Source organism: Otolemur garnettii, unplaced genomic scaffold (assembly GCF_000181295.1).
Source record: "Otolemur garnettii isolate 467f Iridium unplaced genomic scaffold, OtoGar3 scaffold00058, whole genome shotgun sequence".
Lineage (NCBI taxonomy): Eukaryota > Metazoa > Chordata > Mammalia > Primates > Galagidae > Otolemur > Otolemur garnettii.
In genome coordinates, this window is record NW_003852453.1 from 8,206,933 (window position 1) to 8,222,423 (window position 15,491).

The 15,491-nt window shown below is 49.9% G+C and overlaps 1 protein-coding gene across 2 annotated transcripts in view; it reads right to left on the reverse strand.

Moving 5' to 3' along the window:
• LOC100966144 (liver carboxylesterase 1-like) overlaps positions 1 to 15,491 on the reverse strand; it is an 81,577-nt gene that overhangs the window by 6,568 nt on the left and 59,518 nt on the right. For both annotated transcript variants that reach the window (XM_012806857.2, XM_003792548.3), the window contains exons 4-9: positions 13,815 to 13,948; positions 11,048 to 11,201; positions 9,402 to 9,506; positions 7,260 to 7,364; positions 4,482 to 4,520; positions 1,528 to 1,668 (exon numbers count right to left, since the gene is read on the reverse strand). In XM_012806857.2, the coding sequence (XP_012662311.1) occupies positions 1,528 to 1,668; positions 4,482 to 4,520; positions 7,260 to 7,364; positions 9,402 to 9,506; positions 11,048 to 11,201; positions 13,815 to 13,948 (678 nt within the window). The remainder of the gene's footprint in view (positions 1 to 1,527; positions 1,669 to 4,481; positions 4,521 to 7,259; positions 7,365 to 9,401; positions 9,507 to 11,047; positions 11,202 to 13,814; positions 13,949 to 15,491) is intronic.

A 15,491-nucleotide genomic window follows, 5' to 3' on the forward strand; every position in this document is an offset into this window, starting at 1 on the left:
AAAACCCAAACTGACCAACCAACTAAACCAACAAAGTCTGAGTGTTGTCTAATTGTGTGAGGCTGTAAAAAGCAGGGTCTTTAAGAATTGTGAAAATCAATGAATCAAACAGACTCACATCCAGAAACTTGGGCATTGCAAATAGATTTTCAAAAACTTGTCAGTAACTATCCAAGGATTTGCTGCATGTACATGTACATATGCATCCTTGTTTGTCCCTAAAGCTATGTCCCCAAAAGAACCCTTGCTCCCTTAAAATGAATTTACTGTTTGCTTCAGCCAACAAAGAGGCCCTAAAACTGCTCTACCAGCAGTTACTTTAGAAAGATTGCAATTACAAGGCCTTTCTGTGCCCTGTGGGATCTAAAGCTTCCACTGAAATCTGTTTCCTCCAGGGCCTGAAGCCTCTCTTTACAGTGCAAACCTGCAGGGAGGTAATTGCAGTCTCCCTCCAGTCCCCTGGAGAGGTGAAGCCTGACATCAGAGGGGTCCTGACTGCAGCTGACACCACGGCGGGTCCTGACTGCAGCTGACACCACGGCCTCCTGCTTCTCCCAAACAAGGGTGGGCCAGCAGATCCAGGTGGTCTAGCTCATGCTCTAACGTCCCCCCACGCCCACCCCACGGGGCCTTTCCTTTAGCTCCCCCAGGCTTTAGGCACCTCCAGGCTTTAGTTTCAGGGACTTGGGTCAAGTTCACCCTGAGCTCTTTCCCCTACTGAAGAGCGTTCCTGAATGAAACCGGTGCTTCTGCTCTAACTGAGGTAGCTTTGTTTATCTGTAACAGGAAGGAAAGTCTCTGCATGTTTAGAGGTCGGTCTCTCTCGCAGAAACCTCAAACTCTTTGGATCAAGTGATCCCTCTTCCCCAGGCTACAGAGTATCTGGGATTACAGGCACCAGCACCACACGTGCTGTTTTGTCCATTTTTCATAGAGAAGAGGACCTCATTCTTACTCAGCCAGGTCTCCAACTCCTAGCTCAAGTGATTTTCCCTCCTCAACCTCCCAGATTGCTGGGATTACAGGGGGTGAGCCCCCATGCCTCGGCTTAGAGGTCAGTCTTACTTCATCACCTTACTTTGTTCAGAGAAGTAACTTTCTCTGAATCTTTCTGGTGAGGTGACTAAGAGTGTGTGGAGGTTCACGGCGAAACTCGGCTCGCCAGGCCCAAGGTTTGAAGCCGCTGTCCCTAGGCCTGACTCTCCTCAGCTCCCAACTCCTTGCCTGTCTAGGCACCTCCATTTCCCCATCTGCACAACTTTCCTCTCTACAGGCCTCCAAGCATGGACATCTCAGGATTCTTCCACTGGAAGACATTAAAGAGTGTTTAGAGGAGAAGGGACCCAGGGCTGTGTCACCCAGGTGACAGAGGGGCCTTCCCAGAGAAGGTTTTTATGGAAATGACACCCGACAAAGGGACAGCTGCCCTGGACTCAGGGCAGGGCTTAGAGAAGCGAGGACACCTGTGAGCAGACACGGGCAGTCTGATGGGGCGGAGGGGGCTTCTAAGCGGCCGCACATTCTCACCGTTGGAAGAATCCAGCCAAACTCCTGCTTGTTGATTCCAACCATGTAGGGGACGGTGTTGAACTTCTTTCCAATCAGAATCTCTTCAGGAGTTTTCGGCAGCACCACTCCGTCCACCACGGTGGGTGTGAAGGGGTAACTCTGGGGAAGAGGGCAGGGCCGCGTCTGAGCCTCCCCTCAACCACACACAGCTGGGTAGGCTTCAGCGACGGTCACAGGAGCTCAGAGTGCTAACAAATGGGGCTCAGTCTGTGTGATCCTGCAGTGTTTAACTCAAAGGGGGCTGGCAGGGTGAGGTGATGAGTCGGGAGGAAAATCTTGTTTCAAATCCCAATTCATGCATTCCATGTATGAATCACATGCATTTCAGTTATAAGTCAGTGAGTCTCTGTAACTCTGTCTGGAGGAGACCCTGTTAATCACAGGAGTGGGGTTCAGACAAATGCCCTGAGTGCTGAATTAGCAAACACCCACTTGTCACTCAAAGGGGAAGTACAAGTTAGGTTCCTGAGAGACTCTGGCTCCAGAGTTTTTGTCAACCTTATTTTAGGTGTGAGCTTCTGTCTAAATACACTTTCAATAATCTATATTTCTTGCAGAAAATTAGTTCCATGGGCCATTTATTTATAACAAACACCAGTCAGGAAGGCCGCCCGTTCTCCCGACCCGGGTACAGGACTGGGAGGGTTTCCGGCTGGCAGCATCACAGCAGTGCTGTCCACTGTCCACTGTGCATTCTGAAAATTCCTTCAGCATCACGGATGCAGCTGCTTCTCCGTCCCCCATAGCTCCTCACATGCCGCAGATTTTAACACTTTCTGTTATGGCCTCGTGTCTGGATGGGCAAAGTCCCCCCCTTTTCTTGGATGTGCCTATTGTTCATTCATTAACTCCAAAGTCAAGGCCAACACACAATCTGTTCCTCCACAAACTCGCCTGCCACAGGCATTGTCCCCGTAATGCACACCACAGTGACCTTGAACTTAGGGACAAGAGACAGCACCTCAGCACTGCTCTCAGGGGGCATCTGAGACAGGGGATCTCTGACACCCAGCACAAAACACAAACACCACGGCACTAACTAGACCGTGAGGAGGGCACGTGGGGTGAGAGGTCACAGAGGGAGGCAGGGCCCTCACTCTAGTCTAGAATTTACTAGTAGGGTCAGGGATAGCTCAGCGGAAAGTGGCATTTGGACCTGGCTCTGCAGGACCCTGTGTTTCCAGGACCCGTGTCTGTCTGCACAAGCCACAGGGGAGGTCCGCGAGGTGGACTAGAGCAAGCAGGACGAGGCGCAGATCTCAACCCGCGGGTGAGAGTAGTCGTCGGGTGTGACCATGGGGGCTGAGAGTAGCCGTCGGGTGTGACCACGGGGGCCTTGAAGAGTTGTGCAGTTCAGAACGGGCTGCCATGGAGAGCTGGGAACAGGACAGGCCACGCGGAGGGGGTGTTGAGGGGGTGGGATGGACAGGTGAGAAAGTGGAAATAGGAGATGGTTCAAGTCCAGACGTGAGGTGGCTTTGGTGATCACAAGACAGACATTAGCAGCAGTGACAGTGACAATATTTACACTGTCCTCTGAGTGTCTGCACATGGCTGTCCTGCGTGGGCCATGAGCACAACATTGCTTGGGTAGAAGCTCAGGCACCCCTCACCCTCTTTTTCTCAATATCAGTAAACCCTGTCAGCTAGTCCTTCAACAACACCCAGACTCCAAACACTCCCCCCGGCCACTGCCATGGCCCTGTCTCAGCCCACAGCACCCCTGGCCTGAATGACTGCAACACACCAGCCTTCGTGCTGGTCTCTTGGCATTTTTTGTACCCTCCTGCAGTCTGTTTTCAAGAGAGTAGACAGAGACCTTTATAAAACCCAGGATCACGTCTGTTTCCTTCCATATCAATGCCCAAGCCTTTCAAGTGACCTCCCCATCTCCCATCAGCTCCTCAGCCTCCAGCCTGTCTGTCCCCTCACTCCTTCCTCCCAACCCTGCAGACCAGCCTCCTGCCTCGGGTTGGACAGTGCAGCAGCTGTCTCCTCTGCCTGGACGGGCTCCTTCAGGGCTCCAGACAGCGGCCTCCCCCTCCTGCAGAGCCAGGCCCAAATGCCACTTTCCGCTGAGCCATCCCTGACCCTACTAGTAAATTCAAACCTCTGGGGAACTTTGTCCCTCAGCCCCACCCACCATCAGCACACAACATATTTTATTTGGTTTTAACTATACACCCCCAACTGGCATGGAGGACTCTAGGAGGGTAGGGAGTCCCCTCTGTCCCGCAGCTCTTCAGCCAGGCCCTGGCTCCCAGGAAGGACTTAGCTTCTGGAACCTGTGCTGAGTGTCTGGATGAAGCTCACTCAGTCCTCACAAGGCCTCGGAGGGGAAAGGGGGGTGTACTCCAAGAAGGAGCAGAGAGGAAAGGACTAGAGAATTAGAGGATGCTGCAGAGGGGATGTCACCAGACCCTGACGACCTGTTGGGAATTGTGCATGGGGGAGAAGGAGATGGGGGAAAAGAAGGATCCTGGGTGCCAGGAGGAGGGGGTATCCTCAGGACTAAGAGTCCAGGGCGCCCTGTGTAGATAACCCTGCGGCCTCACAGGGGATATGAGCTCCTCTGTGAAGGAGCCTGTGACCTCTGCCTCCTGACCATGGAAGACTGCGGTCCAGCCTCCTCCCACAGGGCCATGCTGGGGAGAGGAAATGTATATAAGAGAGAAGGTAGGTGAACCCAGGGGACTCAGACGCGATGCCTGGGAGCACTAGACTGGGATTTAAGGAAGGGGATCTCCTGGCTGTATTACCCAGGCAAGTCACTGCCCTCTCTGGGCCCCAGCACCATGCACACAGGAGGCTTTGGAGGTTCTACATGGGACCATTATTTCATTCAGTGGTAATTAGAGTTTAAAAACATGTTAAGACTCAAAACCTGTAATCAAGAAAACAAAGGTCCTTACCTCCCTGGGGTCTCCAAGGAAATCCACAGTAAACAATTTCTGTGAAGACAAAGGCAGAGGACGCAGGTGAGAGGCTTCCTGGAGAAAGCTGGTCTGTGTGGCTGTGCACCAGAGCTGTCAGGAGCTCCCTCCTGCTGTCACCCTGGGAGGGCTGAGAGGACATGGGCAGGACACCAGATCCATAGGGGAGAGCACAGAGGGTAGGCGCCAGGAGGGCAGTTAGGCCCAGTAAGGGAAGGACCAGTCCTGGGGACCTTGGGCCCTCTGGGCAGGGTGGCTGGAGCTCTGCAGAGAAAGTCGGCTGTTGGTGTCTGTGCGGCCCCACCATCCATTTCCCTTCTTGTTCCCAATTTTTCTTTGGGTGAATCTCCCACTTGTCCTCTCTCCCTCCATGAATTCAGGTATTTATATGCAACCTGGGTGCTCCATCTCCCTGAACACAGGCATTATTTCAGGGGTGGGCACTTACCCTTGTCAGCAACAGAGTTTGTCCCAAAGCTTTTGCTAGAAGTATTGAGAAAGAGGGTTTCTAAGGAGGCAGGACGTAAGTCTGGAGTGCTGTGGTCTTTAACCTCCCGGGGGGCACCACTGCCTGAGAGTGAAGCCAGCACAGGGGAGGGCAAAGCTGAGGGAGAGACACAGGTGGAGTCTCCATCACGTCCCATGAGCATCTGGCTCCAGCATGTCTAAGCCATCTAGTGCAAGTCTTTTCCATTACTTGAAGTTTTTTATAAGAAGAGTTTTTTTTTCCTTCTTAGTAAACTATCACAAGAATGGAAAAGCAATTATCCAGTGTATTCACTACTAATATGAAGATGCACGCTCATGTAGGTGAAAAGCTTATTTCAATTGAAGTGAGGGGGAGGGTAATGTGGGAGGGAGGAGGAGGGGATTGGGTGCTCTCATTGAATGGGCATGGTTGGGGGGTGTTTGGCACACCTTTTGTGTGTGGGACATAACCACAGGAGGGACTGTATCTAAAAAAATCAAATATTTTGACCTAGGTGTTGGTATGCTCAGATTAACCTGAAATAAATATACTTTAAAAAAAAAAGAATTTCTTACTCTACTCAGGGCAGCTTGAGATGAGCTTTCTCATCCTACGCAGGACATCCTCACTCACACAGGCCCCTGATACCCATACCACCCCATTCTTCTCCTTGGTGTGTGTTCACCAAGATTACCGGCATTGTAACACTGCAGGTCTGATCTGTATGGGAGAGGTGAAGAATGAGGGCTTTTGCATTTTGGACTCAAGCTCTAGTAGTCAAGAATGTCTGTATGTGTGCGAGTGTGTGCATGTGTGAGACTGTGTGAGAGTGTGTGTGAGCATGTGTGTGCATCCATGTGTGTGTGTCTGGGTGTGTGTTGGAAGCAGTGAGGAATCATGTAAGCACTTCCACAAGATCTCAGAACATCTCAGAAGAATGTTCTATGAACATAGGTTGTAGTTTTCCAGTCACCAACTCCTTCTTTATAATCTCATGCCACCTGGAGAATTCCTGAAATAATTTCCTCTTTTCCATCACTAAAATACAGCTTGTTCTAAGTCTTTGAACCCTTGGGTCAGCTTAGTAAAGTCTGATGAGCCAAGACTCACGTCCCAAAGCCAAATAGACTCAGCAGATGAAAATGGAAGCAGAGACCAGGGCTAGAAGCCTGTGCTGGGACCCCAGGATTATCCTCGGGTCCCCAGGGTCTAGATGGAAGTCTAGGCCTGAGGCTACTGCTGAGCTCATAATTCACATCTTTACCCCACAAAAGGCACAGCCCCCATTGGGCGTAGATGCTGCATTCTCTGGCTACTTGTCCTGTTGTGTTTCCTTGTAATGACAGATGACTGCCTCAGCCATCCATCAATCCTCAAATGTCACCTTCTCAGTGAAGCGTCCCTGATGGCTCTAAGGAATGTTTCCCTTCTCTGTATTCAAACCATATTCAACCTGCTAATTATATGGGTGTGTTTCTTCCTGGGTGGTTCCTTGTGAGCAAGGATGATGACCAACTGAAGTCTGCATCACCTCCCCCCTTGCCCTGCCCAATACCCTTAGCATGGATGCACAGATGGGTGGATGGGTGGATGGATGGATGGATGGAGCTGGTCAACACATGGATTATGGGTGACCTGGATGGATACACACATAGATGGTAGATGAAGATATCAGATGCTAGATGATGCATCAGTGATGGAAGAGTTGAAAACAGATGAATGAAGAGTCTTGAATGGATTGATGTTAGACTGATGAAAGAATGTCAATGAATTGGATGTTTAGTGGATGGATAAATGGATAATAAGATGGTGGATGAATGCATGGGTGAGTGAATGGCTATCCTACATTCACGATTAAAGAAAAGTTTTACAAAATCTCGCATATTGGACCACCATTAGGTTTAATTTAGATAGTTTCTACATCAACCAAGATAAATAGTGACATCCCTCTGAAATATTTGTGCTTAATTCAGGATGGTAGCTACCCCTGGGAATAGGTAGTGTATAATTTCTTACAAAGACATTGAAGTACTAGAATGGCAAAATACAAACTTTTGATAAATCTCAGTATTTCCTACACAACTTTTCATCATGTTATTTTCAGACTTCTTTGGATATTTGAGGAATGTGATAAGAAACAAGAAAAAGGAAATCCCCCATTCAGATCCAGAGACCCGGAAGAGGTGAGAGACTGACCCAGAGAGTTTATCCAGGGCACAGGGACAGCTGTAATGACAAAGACTAGGGACATGCTTACAGATTGGGGGCACTAGGAGGCACCCACCTACCATTTTCAGTGTCAAATCCAAGAGCTCATCCTCTGTCTTCTGGCGCAGGCAGTGAACCATGACAGCCGACGTGGTGGTTTTACATCCAGCAGTGACAGCAATTTTCTGCAAAGGTCACAGGCCACAAGGCTCAAGAGCAATGTCCCTTCCCTCCATCCAGGTGGAGAGACAAGTTCTACCCCCAGCCCAATATGTGAAGCAGCAGGGGGCAGACACTCCTCTAGACCAGCACCTGTGGGTCTGGCCCCAGAGAGTGCAGCCTTCTTCCTCGCCTGAGTTGTGACATGAGTGATACATGTGTGGTCTCTCTCTCTGTTACCTTACCTCTGTTAAAAGGGGCATAGTGACATCAAAGTGAACTTTTCAAGAGAGAGGGAGTGAGGAGTGGGGGATAAGACTATGGAACCCCAATTCCACCATCTGGCTTCCAAGCCCGGCTCCAGCATTACTGGCCATTGACCCTCAGAAAAACTATTTGAGCTCTTTCTGCCTCATTTTCTCCCCCTTAGATGGGCATAATGATCTCACCCACTTTATATAAGGAGTTAACAGGAGGGAAGAGCATAGGAGGGTCCTGTGTCTCCCCCACACTCAGCACGTGCACAATTGCAGGAGGCCTAGACAAGGCACTTCAGAAAACACCAAATGTGCTTTAAATGAGAGCTCTAGAGGAAGATACCGTGTGTCACCTCGGGACATCGACACGGTTTCTCATTCGAGTGAGGTGTCTTGGCACAGCTAGGAGTTATTCTACACAGGTGTGTACCAGAGTCCTGAGCAATAATCAGACAGGACTCTCTAGGGCAGGTGTCAGCAAAGTTTTCATCCAAGGAACAAACAGCGCACATTTGAGGCATTGTGAGCCCTGTGGTCTCCGCTGCATCTTCTCAAATCAGCTCTTGAAGTGAAATAAGGTGGGTGTTGCTGCATTGCAATAAAACTTCATGGGCATGAAATTAGAATTTCCTATCATTTTCATGGTTCATAAAGTATTATTTTTCTGTTGTTTTCTTAATTGTTTCAAAATTAAAAAATCATTATTTAGCACCCAAAGGGCGTAGAAACCTAAGCCCAGATTTGTCCTCCCTGTCCTCAGGTCAGACACTGAGCAGTATGCACTGATGCACAGAAAACCCTTGACCCCAACCTAGAACCTCTTCTCTGCTTAAAAACAATGTGAGAGGGCGGCACCTGAACCTCAGTGGGTAGGGTGCTGGCCACATACACCAAGGCTGTCAGGTTCGAACCCAACCCAGGCCAGCTAAAACAATAATGGCAAAAAGAATAGCTGGGCATTGTGGCAGGTGCCTATAGTCCCAGCTACTTGGGAGGCTGAGGCAAGAGAATAGCTAAGCCCAAGATTTGAGGTTGCTGTGAGCTGTTACAACATAGCACTCTACTGAAAGCAGGAATGTGAGACTCTGTCTCAAAAAAAAAAAAAAAAAAAAAACCTAAGAAATTCTAAATATTCTTGGTGTGTCCATTTTATCCCACCCTGCAAATCAGATCCTGTGTCCCCAAACCAGATCCACTTCTCTGACCCCAGTGAACCCTGCTGTGCAGCCCACTCTGCCCCTTGCCCCTTTGGCTTCCAACCTCTCTCCAGAAAAAGAAAAAATCCTTCCCAGGATCCTCTACAGCACGGCCCCTGCCAAGTCCCCAAGCTCCCCCTACTCTCTGCTCTGGCCACATCAGCCTCCTCTCACTCTTAAGATGCTTTTCTTGCCACAGGACATCTGCAAATGCTGTCCCCTCTACCTGGAATGCTCTTGGCTTGACATGTATAAAGTATGGCTCTGCTTTCTCATTCCAACTCATGATCACTTTTGATGAACCATCTCCTGATAACCCTGAGGCCTGGGGTCATAGGGAGTGCATGCATTAGAAGTTCAGCGTTACAGGCTAGAGTCCCATCTCTGCCCTGATCCGTGTGCACTTTGACATGTACTTTCACACTCTCTGCACATTTGCTCGGCTATGAAATTGGAGAAATGAGCAAGGTGTCTTCCTGCCCTTTCCATTCAGTCCACCCAGCTTCTGTGATTCTTTTGAGAATGTCCACTGGGTCCCATGGCAGGAAAGGCCCCTAAAGATACCAGGAGCATAGGGCCAAGGCTGTGGGGGGGCCCATGGGAGACCTACCTGTGCCAGGGGTTTGATGTCTTTCTTGACCAGAACCTCCATGAGGGCCACACCACTCTCAGAAATGGCCCGATGGAAGAGGGTCTTGGCCAGGGGAGATAAAACCTGGGAGTGGAGAGGACAGGAGGAGAGTTCATGTTCAGAGGACGGTCCACCCACAGCTCCTCTCTGGCCCTTTTGCCAGGATCCCCTGGGGGTCAGTGGGCATGAGGGCTCCTCCCCAAGCTGCCCTGCTTCCCATGACACCCTGGTCCCAGCTTCCCCTAGAGAGCATCAGTGGGATGGAGCCAAACACAGAGCCAGGGACAGAACAGGAAGAGTGCGGCACGCACAGATCACAGCAATCTAAAGTATCAGGAAGATGCTTGGCTAGTCCCAAACACACATTCTGACTGATTCCCATTACTCAGAATTTATCCCAAGGAAAATGATCACAGAGACCCACAAAGACTTTTGAGTATGTCTGTGCTGTTTATAGAATTGGGAATGAGGATCTAATATTGTATGAGTGAATAAAAACAATACTTCATTACTGCCATGGAATATTATGCTGTTATAAAGGTTAATATTATAAAGCAGTGTTTAACATTAGGGAAATATTAATGTTATACTACAATGTTATATATACTATGTTATACTAAGATTTATGTTAATTAACATGTGTTATGTTAATTTTGGTAAGGTTTTAGAAAACAAAAGATGATAGAAAAACAGATTGATTGATGGAGACAGTCATGAAAAAAGACTGGAAAAATACATGGAAAATGTCCACAGTATCTACCCCTGAAGATTAAGATTTTAGGTAGATTTTTTGTCTTTGGGCTTATCTGAAATGTTCCTTTATCTCTGTTTTAAGAATATGGAAGCATTTTCCTCTGAGTATTCAACTAGGAAAACAACATAAGAGTGAAAAATCAGTAACTGGGCTGACTCTTCACTCAACTCCAAGGCACCTGCAGGGCTCCCTACAGCTTCCAAACTGGTTTCCCATCCCAGCTTCCTTCTGCATCTCCCCGGACCCCAGCAGGACAACTCTCACCCCAAGGCTTTGTCTGTGCCCTACATCCTCAGTCTTATCCTTCCTCATCCTATAGGGAGGAAAAAGGAGGGCACCTCCCACATCCCACCTGGCCACTCAGGGTGCCTCCCTCTTGGCCACAGGGCACCCTCAGACCACCTCAGCAGAGGCTCCTGCCTGCCCTCAAGGCTCACATCCCTGGACACTTAGTTCTGCCTTAGAACCAGACAATGACCTCTGCCCAACTCTCATACTTGCCTCCACTGTTCAGAATTTATACCCAGCCCTACCTCCTAGAAGAAGTGTCCTTCTTCTGAGTCCTAGTGTTAAAATGAGTAGGAAGGGGAGAGGGAGCTCAACCAAGTTGGAAGAGAAAGAAGGCCACCATGGCAGAATGTAACTGGAGATTCTTATGGCCTAAGGATGTGAATCTGAATGCTGAGCTCCTGGGGGCCAAGGAGAGTTTGGTCCTTAGCTCTCCACCACCTGATGCTGAACAATAAGCAGAGCCAATTCCCAGTCTAGGTCCTGTAAGCAAACATGCCCTTGGCTGCTGGGCTCATCTCCAAGAGGTCCAATCACCTGCCACAACAGCCTGGGGATTGGGTCTTCTGCCAGGAACACTTACAAGGACAGAGACACTTTCACCTCCTGCTGACTCTCCAAAGATGGTCACAGAGCCTGGGTTCCCTCCAAAGTTGGCAATGTTGTCCTGGACCCAGCGCAGAGCAGCCACTTGGTCCAAGTGACCCCAGTTCCCTGGGCTGTGTTCATCCCCTGTGCTGTGAGTAAGAGAACAAGTTGGGGTGGGCAGCAGAAACTCCATGGCAGGACTCTCAGGCTCCCCATGGGGCTGGGAGCTCTCAGTGAGTCGTCCAGAATGAGGCTGGGCTCCAACCCCTCACACTGGGATCCTCACCTGCCCTGCACTCCCCCAGCACTGCTGTGGGCTCTGCATTCAATCATAGGACAGAATGTACAGAGCATCTACTCAGTGCCCAGCACTGCCCGAGGAGCTGGAGCACATGTCAGAACAAAAGTGGGAAAATCTCTGACTGCACTCAGCTCTCAGTACAGTCTATCTACAAACCAACAGATCAATGTGGAACATGCTGTCTGGTACGGAAAGTGCTTGTGGGAAAAACAAAAAGGCAGGGAGTGGGGCAGGTGAACACTACTTCATGTCACATGACCAAGGAAGGCTTCCTGGAGGCCATGACATCTGAGGAGAAGCCTGAATGAAACAAGCACATGAACCTTGTCATTATCCAAATAAGAGAACTCCAGGCAGAAGAAACAGCAAGTGCAAAGGCCCTGGGGCCCAGTGAACAGCAGGACCATGCAGGAGGTGCGGCCAGCAGGGCCCTGCAGGCCTCTGTACAGACTTTGGATGTTGCAGTAAGTAAACGGGAAGGCACTGCAGGGTTTTGTGCAGAGGAATGACGCGAGTCAATCTGCATTGAAATGATCCCTCTGGCTACTGTGTGGATCAGTCAGAGCATAAAACTAGCAGAGTGACTAAAGTACTCATTAGGTGATTATGATAATAATCAGTCCAGAGACAGACAGCATTGATTGGGGTGGGAGCAAAGGAGGAGTGTGAACTCACCAGACTCTGAGTACAGTTTATGGGTAGAACCAGGGTCTTTGCTGGCCCCTGGATGTGGGGGGTGAGAGAAAGGGCAGAGTCCAGGCTGCCCTCAAGGCCTCCATCCTGGGCACCTGGGAGGATGGAGCAACACAGCTGTGCAGGACACATAGGGGGAGCAGGGAGCCTTTTGTGGGGATGGGCTGTGGGAGTCCAGGCCTCAGTGTGTCCTTGTGAAGGGTCAGAACCTCAGACAGTTAGTGGGGACAGAGGAGGTGATTAGTGATGGGCGTCTGGGGTTAAAGAAGACATGGCCAAAATAGGGGCTCTGACAATGCCCCCTGGGGCCACTGGGAGTTAGTGGGAAAGGAGATAGATACGCAGAGACCCGAGGACAGATAGACAGATGGGCGAGCAAGGTTCTGAGCAGGAGGGGCTCCTAGGGTGGGAGATGGCAGGTGCAGAGGGAAGGGAGGGTGTCACAGAGGGGTAAGTTACCCTGTGTGGCTGTTGCTGAGAGTCAGGGAAGGTTGGCCTTAGAACATGTGGAGGTCATGGAAAACCTTAACAGAAACATCCTGGTGGCACTGTCAGGAAAAACCTGGCTGGTGTGGTTAGAGGGGAGACAGGGAGGAGGGGAACAGAGGGCATGCAGCAGTCTTCCTGTAACAGGCAGCAGACACCAGGGCCATAGATGAAGGGATGTGGGGTGTCAATGATGGTGACACCTGGGTGACTGGCCAGGGACTCCCCACTAGTGAAACCATTCTCCTGTCCCTGGGTCTTGCCATGAGTGGGTGGACCTCATCACACTCACTCATCTCATTAGGCATCAGACATTCTGTTCAGGTACAATCAGACAAGGCTCACAGTCACTTTGTCCAGGAGGACCTGCTCCCTGTTCACAGAGAAGACTGTACCCTTGACCCCAGCATACATCAGATTTCAAGTAGCATATGGGGTGAGTGGGCCCCAAAACACCTCCAGGGAGGGTGGCTCACAGGGGTAAGATGCTCTGATAACCTCCCATGTCCAAACACTCACTCCTTCACCCACTAGCATTCACCAAGTGCCCTCTGTGAGTCAGCCTGCACTTAGTTTCCCAGGAGAAGGAAGATGTGTGAACTTTCACTGCTGTGCCACATTTAATGGCTTGACAGAGGAACTTGCAGTGTGCAGCAGAGGTGAAAAGGAGATGACTAATTCACAGAGGGAATATATGGGCTGGGCTCTGCAGGATGAATAGGAGTATGTTAACTAGAGTAAGCATTCTAGGTAGAGGGAAGAGCATACATGGAAGTTCAGAAGAAGCTGGGCATGGTGGTTCACACCTGTAATCCCAGCACTGTGGGAGCCTGAGGAGGGAGAATTGCTTGAGCTCAAGAGTTTGTGACTTGCCTGAGAGAGAGTGAGACTCTGACTCCTAAAAAAAATGAGAAACACAGCCAGGCGTGGTGGGTGAGCGACTGTAATCCCAGCAGCTACAGAGGCTGAGACAGGGCCTGTAATCCCACAGCCTGAGTCTGAGGTTGCAGTGAGGTATGATGCCATTGCACTCTGCTCAGGGCATACATAGGATAGGACTCTGTCTCAACTCAAAAATAACAATAATGACCAAAAAACCTCAGAAGTATATGAACAAGAGTATCTGGGTTATGAGAGGTTAAGAGGTGACCAGTTATGGAGAGAATGGGATGCCTTTTTCAAGGAACTCAGCAAAGGCCCCTGAGCACTGAGATGACCAGAGCTGGGTCCTGGTAGCTTCACACTGGGAGCCAAGCACAGTGAGGAGAGCCGAGAAACTTACCTGAAGAACCCCCAGATGCCCAGACGGTACTGAATGGTCACCACCACCATGTTTTCATGGGCAGAGAGGGCCAGGCCATCATAGGTAGAGGCCCCGCCCACCACAAGTCCACCTCCATGGATCCACACCATCACCTGGGTGGGGAAGAGGTTATAACCAGGTTACCACACTGGTGATAGGAGGCTGAGCTCTGAAGGACTATGGGGATATCTGGTTTCATCATTGGTCATTACCCGAAGTCCATCAGCACCCAGAAGGCTACAAAAGGCAGTGTGGCTCCTCCCTGACCCTCCATGCCGGGGTTCAGGCTGCCACCCCATTCCACCCACTCTGGATACTCTTAACTTTCTCCCCAGCCCCAGAGCCTCCTTTCAGGCTGAGAATGTCACATGGAATAAGCAGAAAAGACAAAGGTGTTATGTTTTTCCTGACACTCCCACCACCCTCATGCCTGGTCCTCTCATCCAGCTCTACCTGCCCATGGGGCAGCCCTTGGATTGCAGCTTCATTTCAATTCTCTGCTAAACTGAACTTCCGTAAGCATGAGCGGTTATCTCATGAAGCATGTCCGACCCCAGTGGCATCTCTACCTAATATGCCTGCTCTCTGCCTGCCCAAATCCCACCCACCCTCCTAACCCCAGCCTGGAATCCACCTCCTCCAGGAAGTCTTCAGTTCTATGACTAACATTATTTGGGAACCAACTCTGTGCCAAGGAGGGTGATAAGAACTGAGGATTAGAGTGGACACAAGAATTCATAAATCCTGGTTCTCGCATGTACAGAGTTCAAATAACAGGGAAACAGGAGGAATGACTAAAATAATCACATTGTGATAACACGGTTAATTAGAAAACCTTATCATATGAGCTGTACCCCACATACTGTGCAGGCAGTTGTTCAGGCATTTTAAAATAAACTATGCTTGGCTCAGCGCCTGTAGCACAGTGGTTACAGACCTGGCCACATACACCAAGGCTGGTGCATTCAAACCCAGCCCAGGCATGCTAAACAATGACAACTGCAACAAAAAAATAGCTGGGCTCTGTGGCAGGTGCCTGTAGTCCCAGCTACTCGGGAGGCTTAGGCAAGAGAATCACTTAAGCCCTAGAGTTTGAGATAGCTGTGATCTATGATGCCACTGCACTCTACCAAGGGTGACATAGTGAGACTGTTTCAAAATATCAAAATAAAATAAAATAATAAAAACTATGCACAAGGTAGGTACTAATCCTGTCCCACTTGACAGAAAGGAAAATCAAGGCACTTATCCTGCCCAAGGTCACACACCTGGCTGGTAGAAGCGGGAATTGACCCCAAGACATCAGCTCTATATACTCTAAGTTCAGCTGCCCCCAACCTGGCAACCAATGGCCACAGTGCAGCCAGTCTGCAGTTATGGCTGGGTCAGATCCTCCCTTCTGCTCCAACTAAGGCTCCACCAGTGCCCTCACGTACTTAGCTGGGGGCAGAGACTGAGCTTGGCCGTCATCTCTGAACACTCTCATTTCAAGGAAACAGGCTTAGAGAAGTAAAGAAATCCTGTCTGTTAGTCAAAAGCAGAAGCAGCATTTAAACCCAGACCCTGCAGTTCTAGGGCCTGTGTCCTTACTGAGAGGTTCTCAACCCTACAGGTTCCCAGAGGCCCTTTGTGTCTGATCCCTGCCTCCCTCCTGAG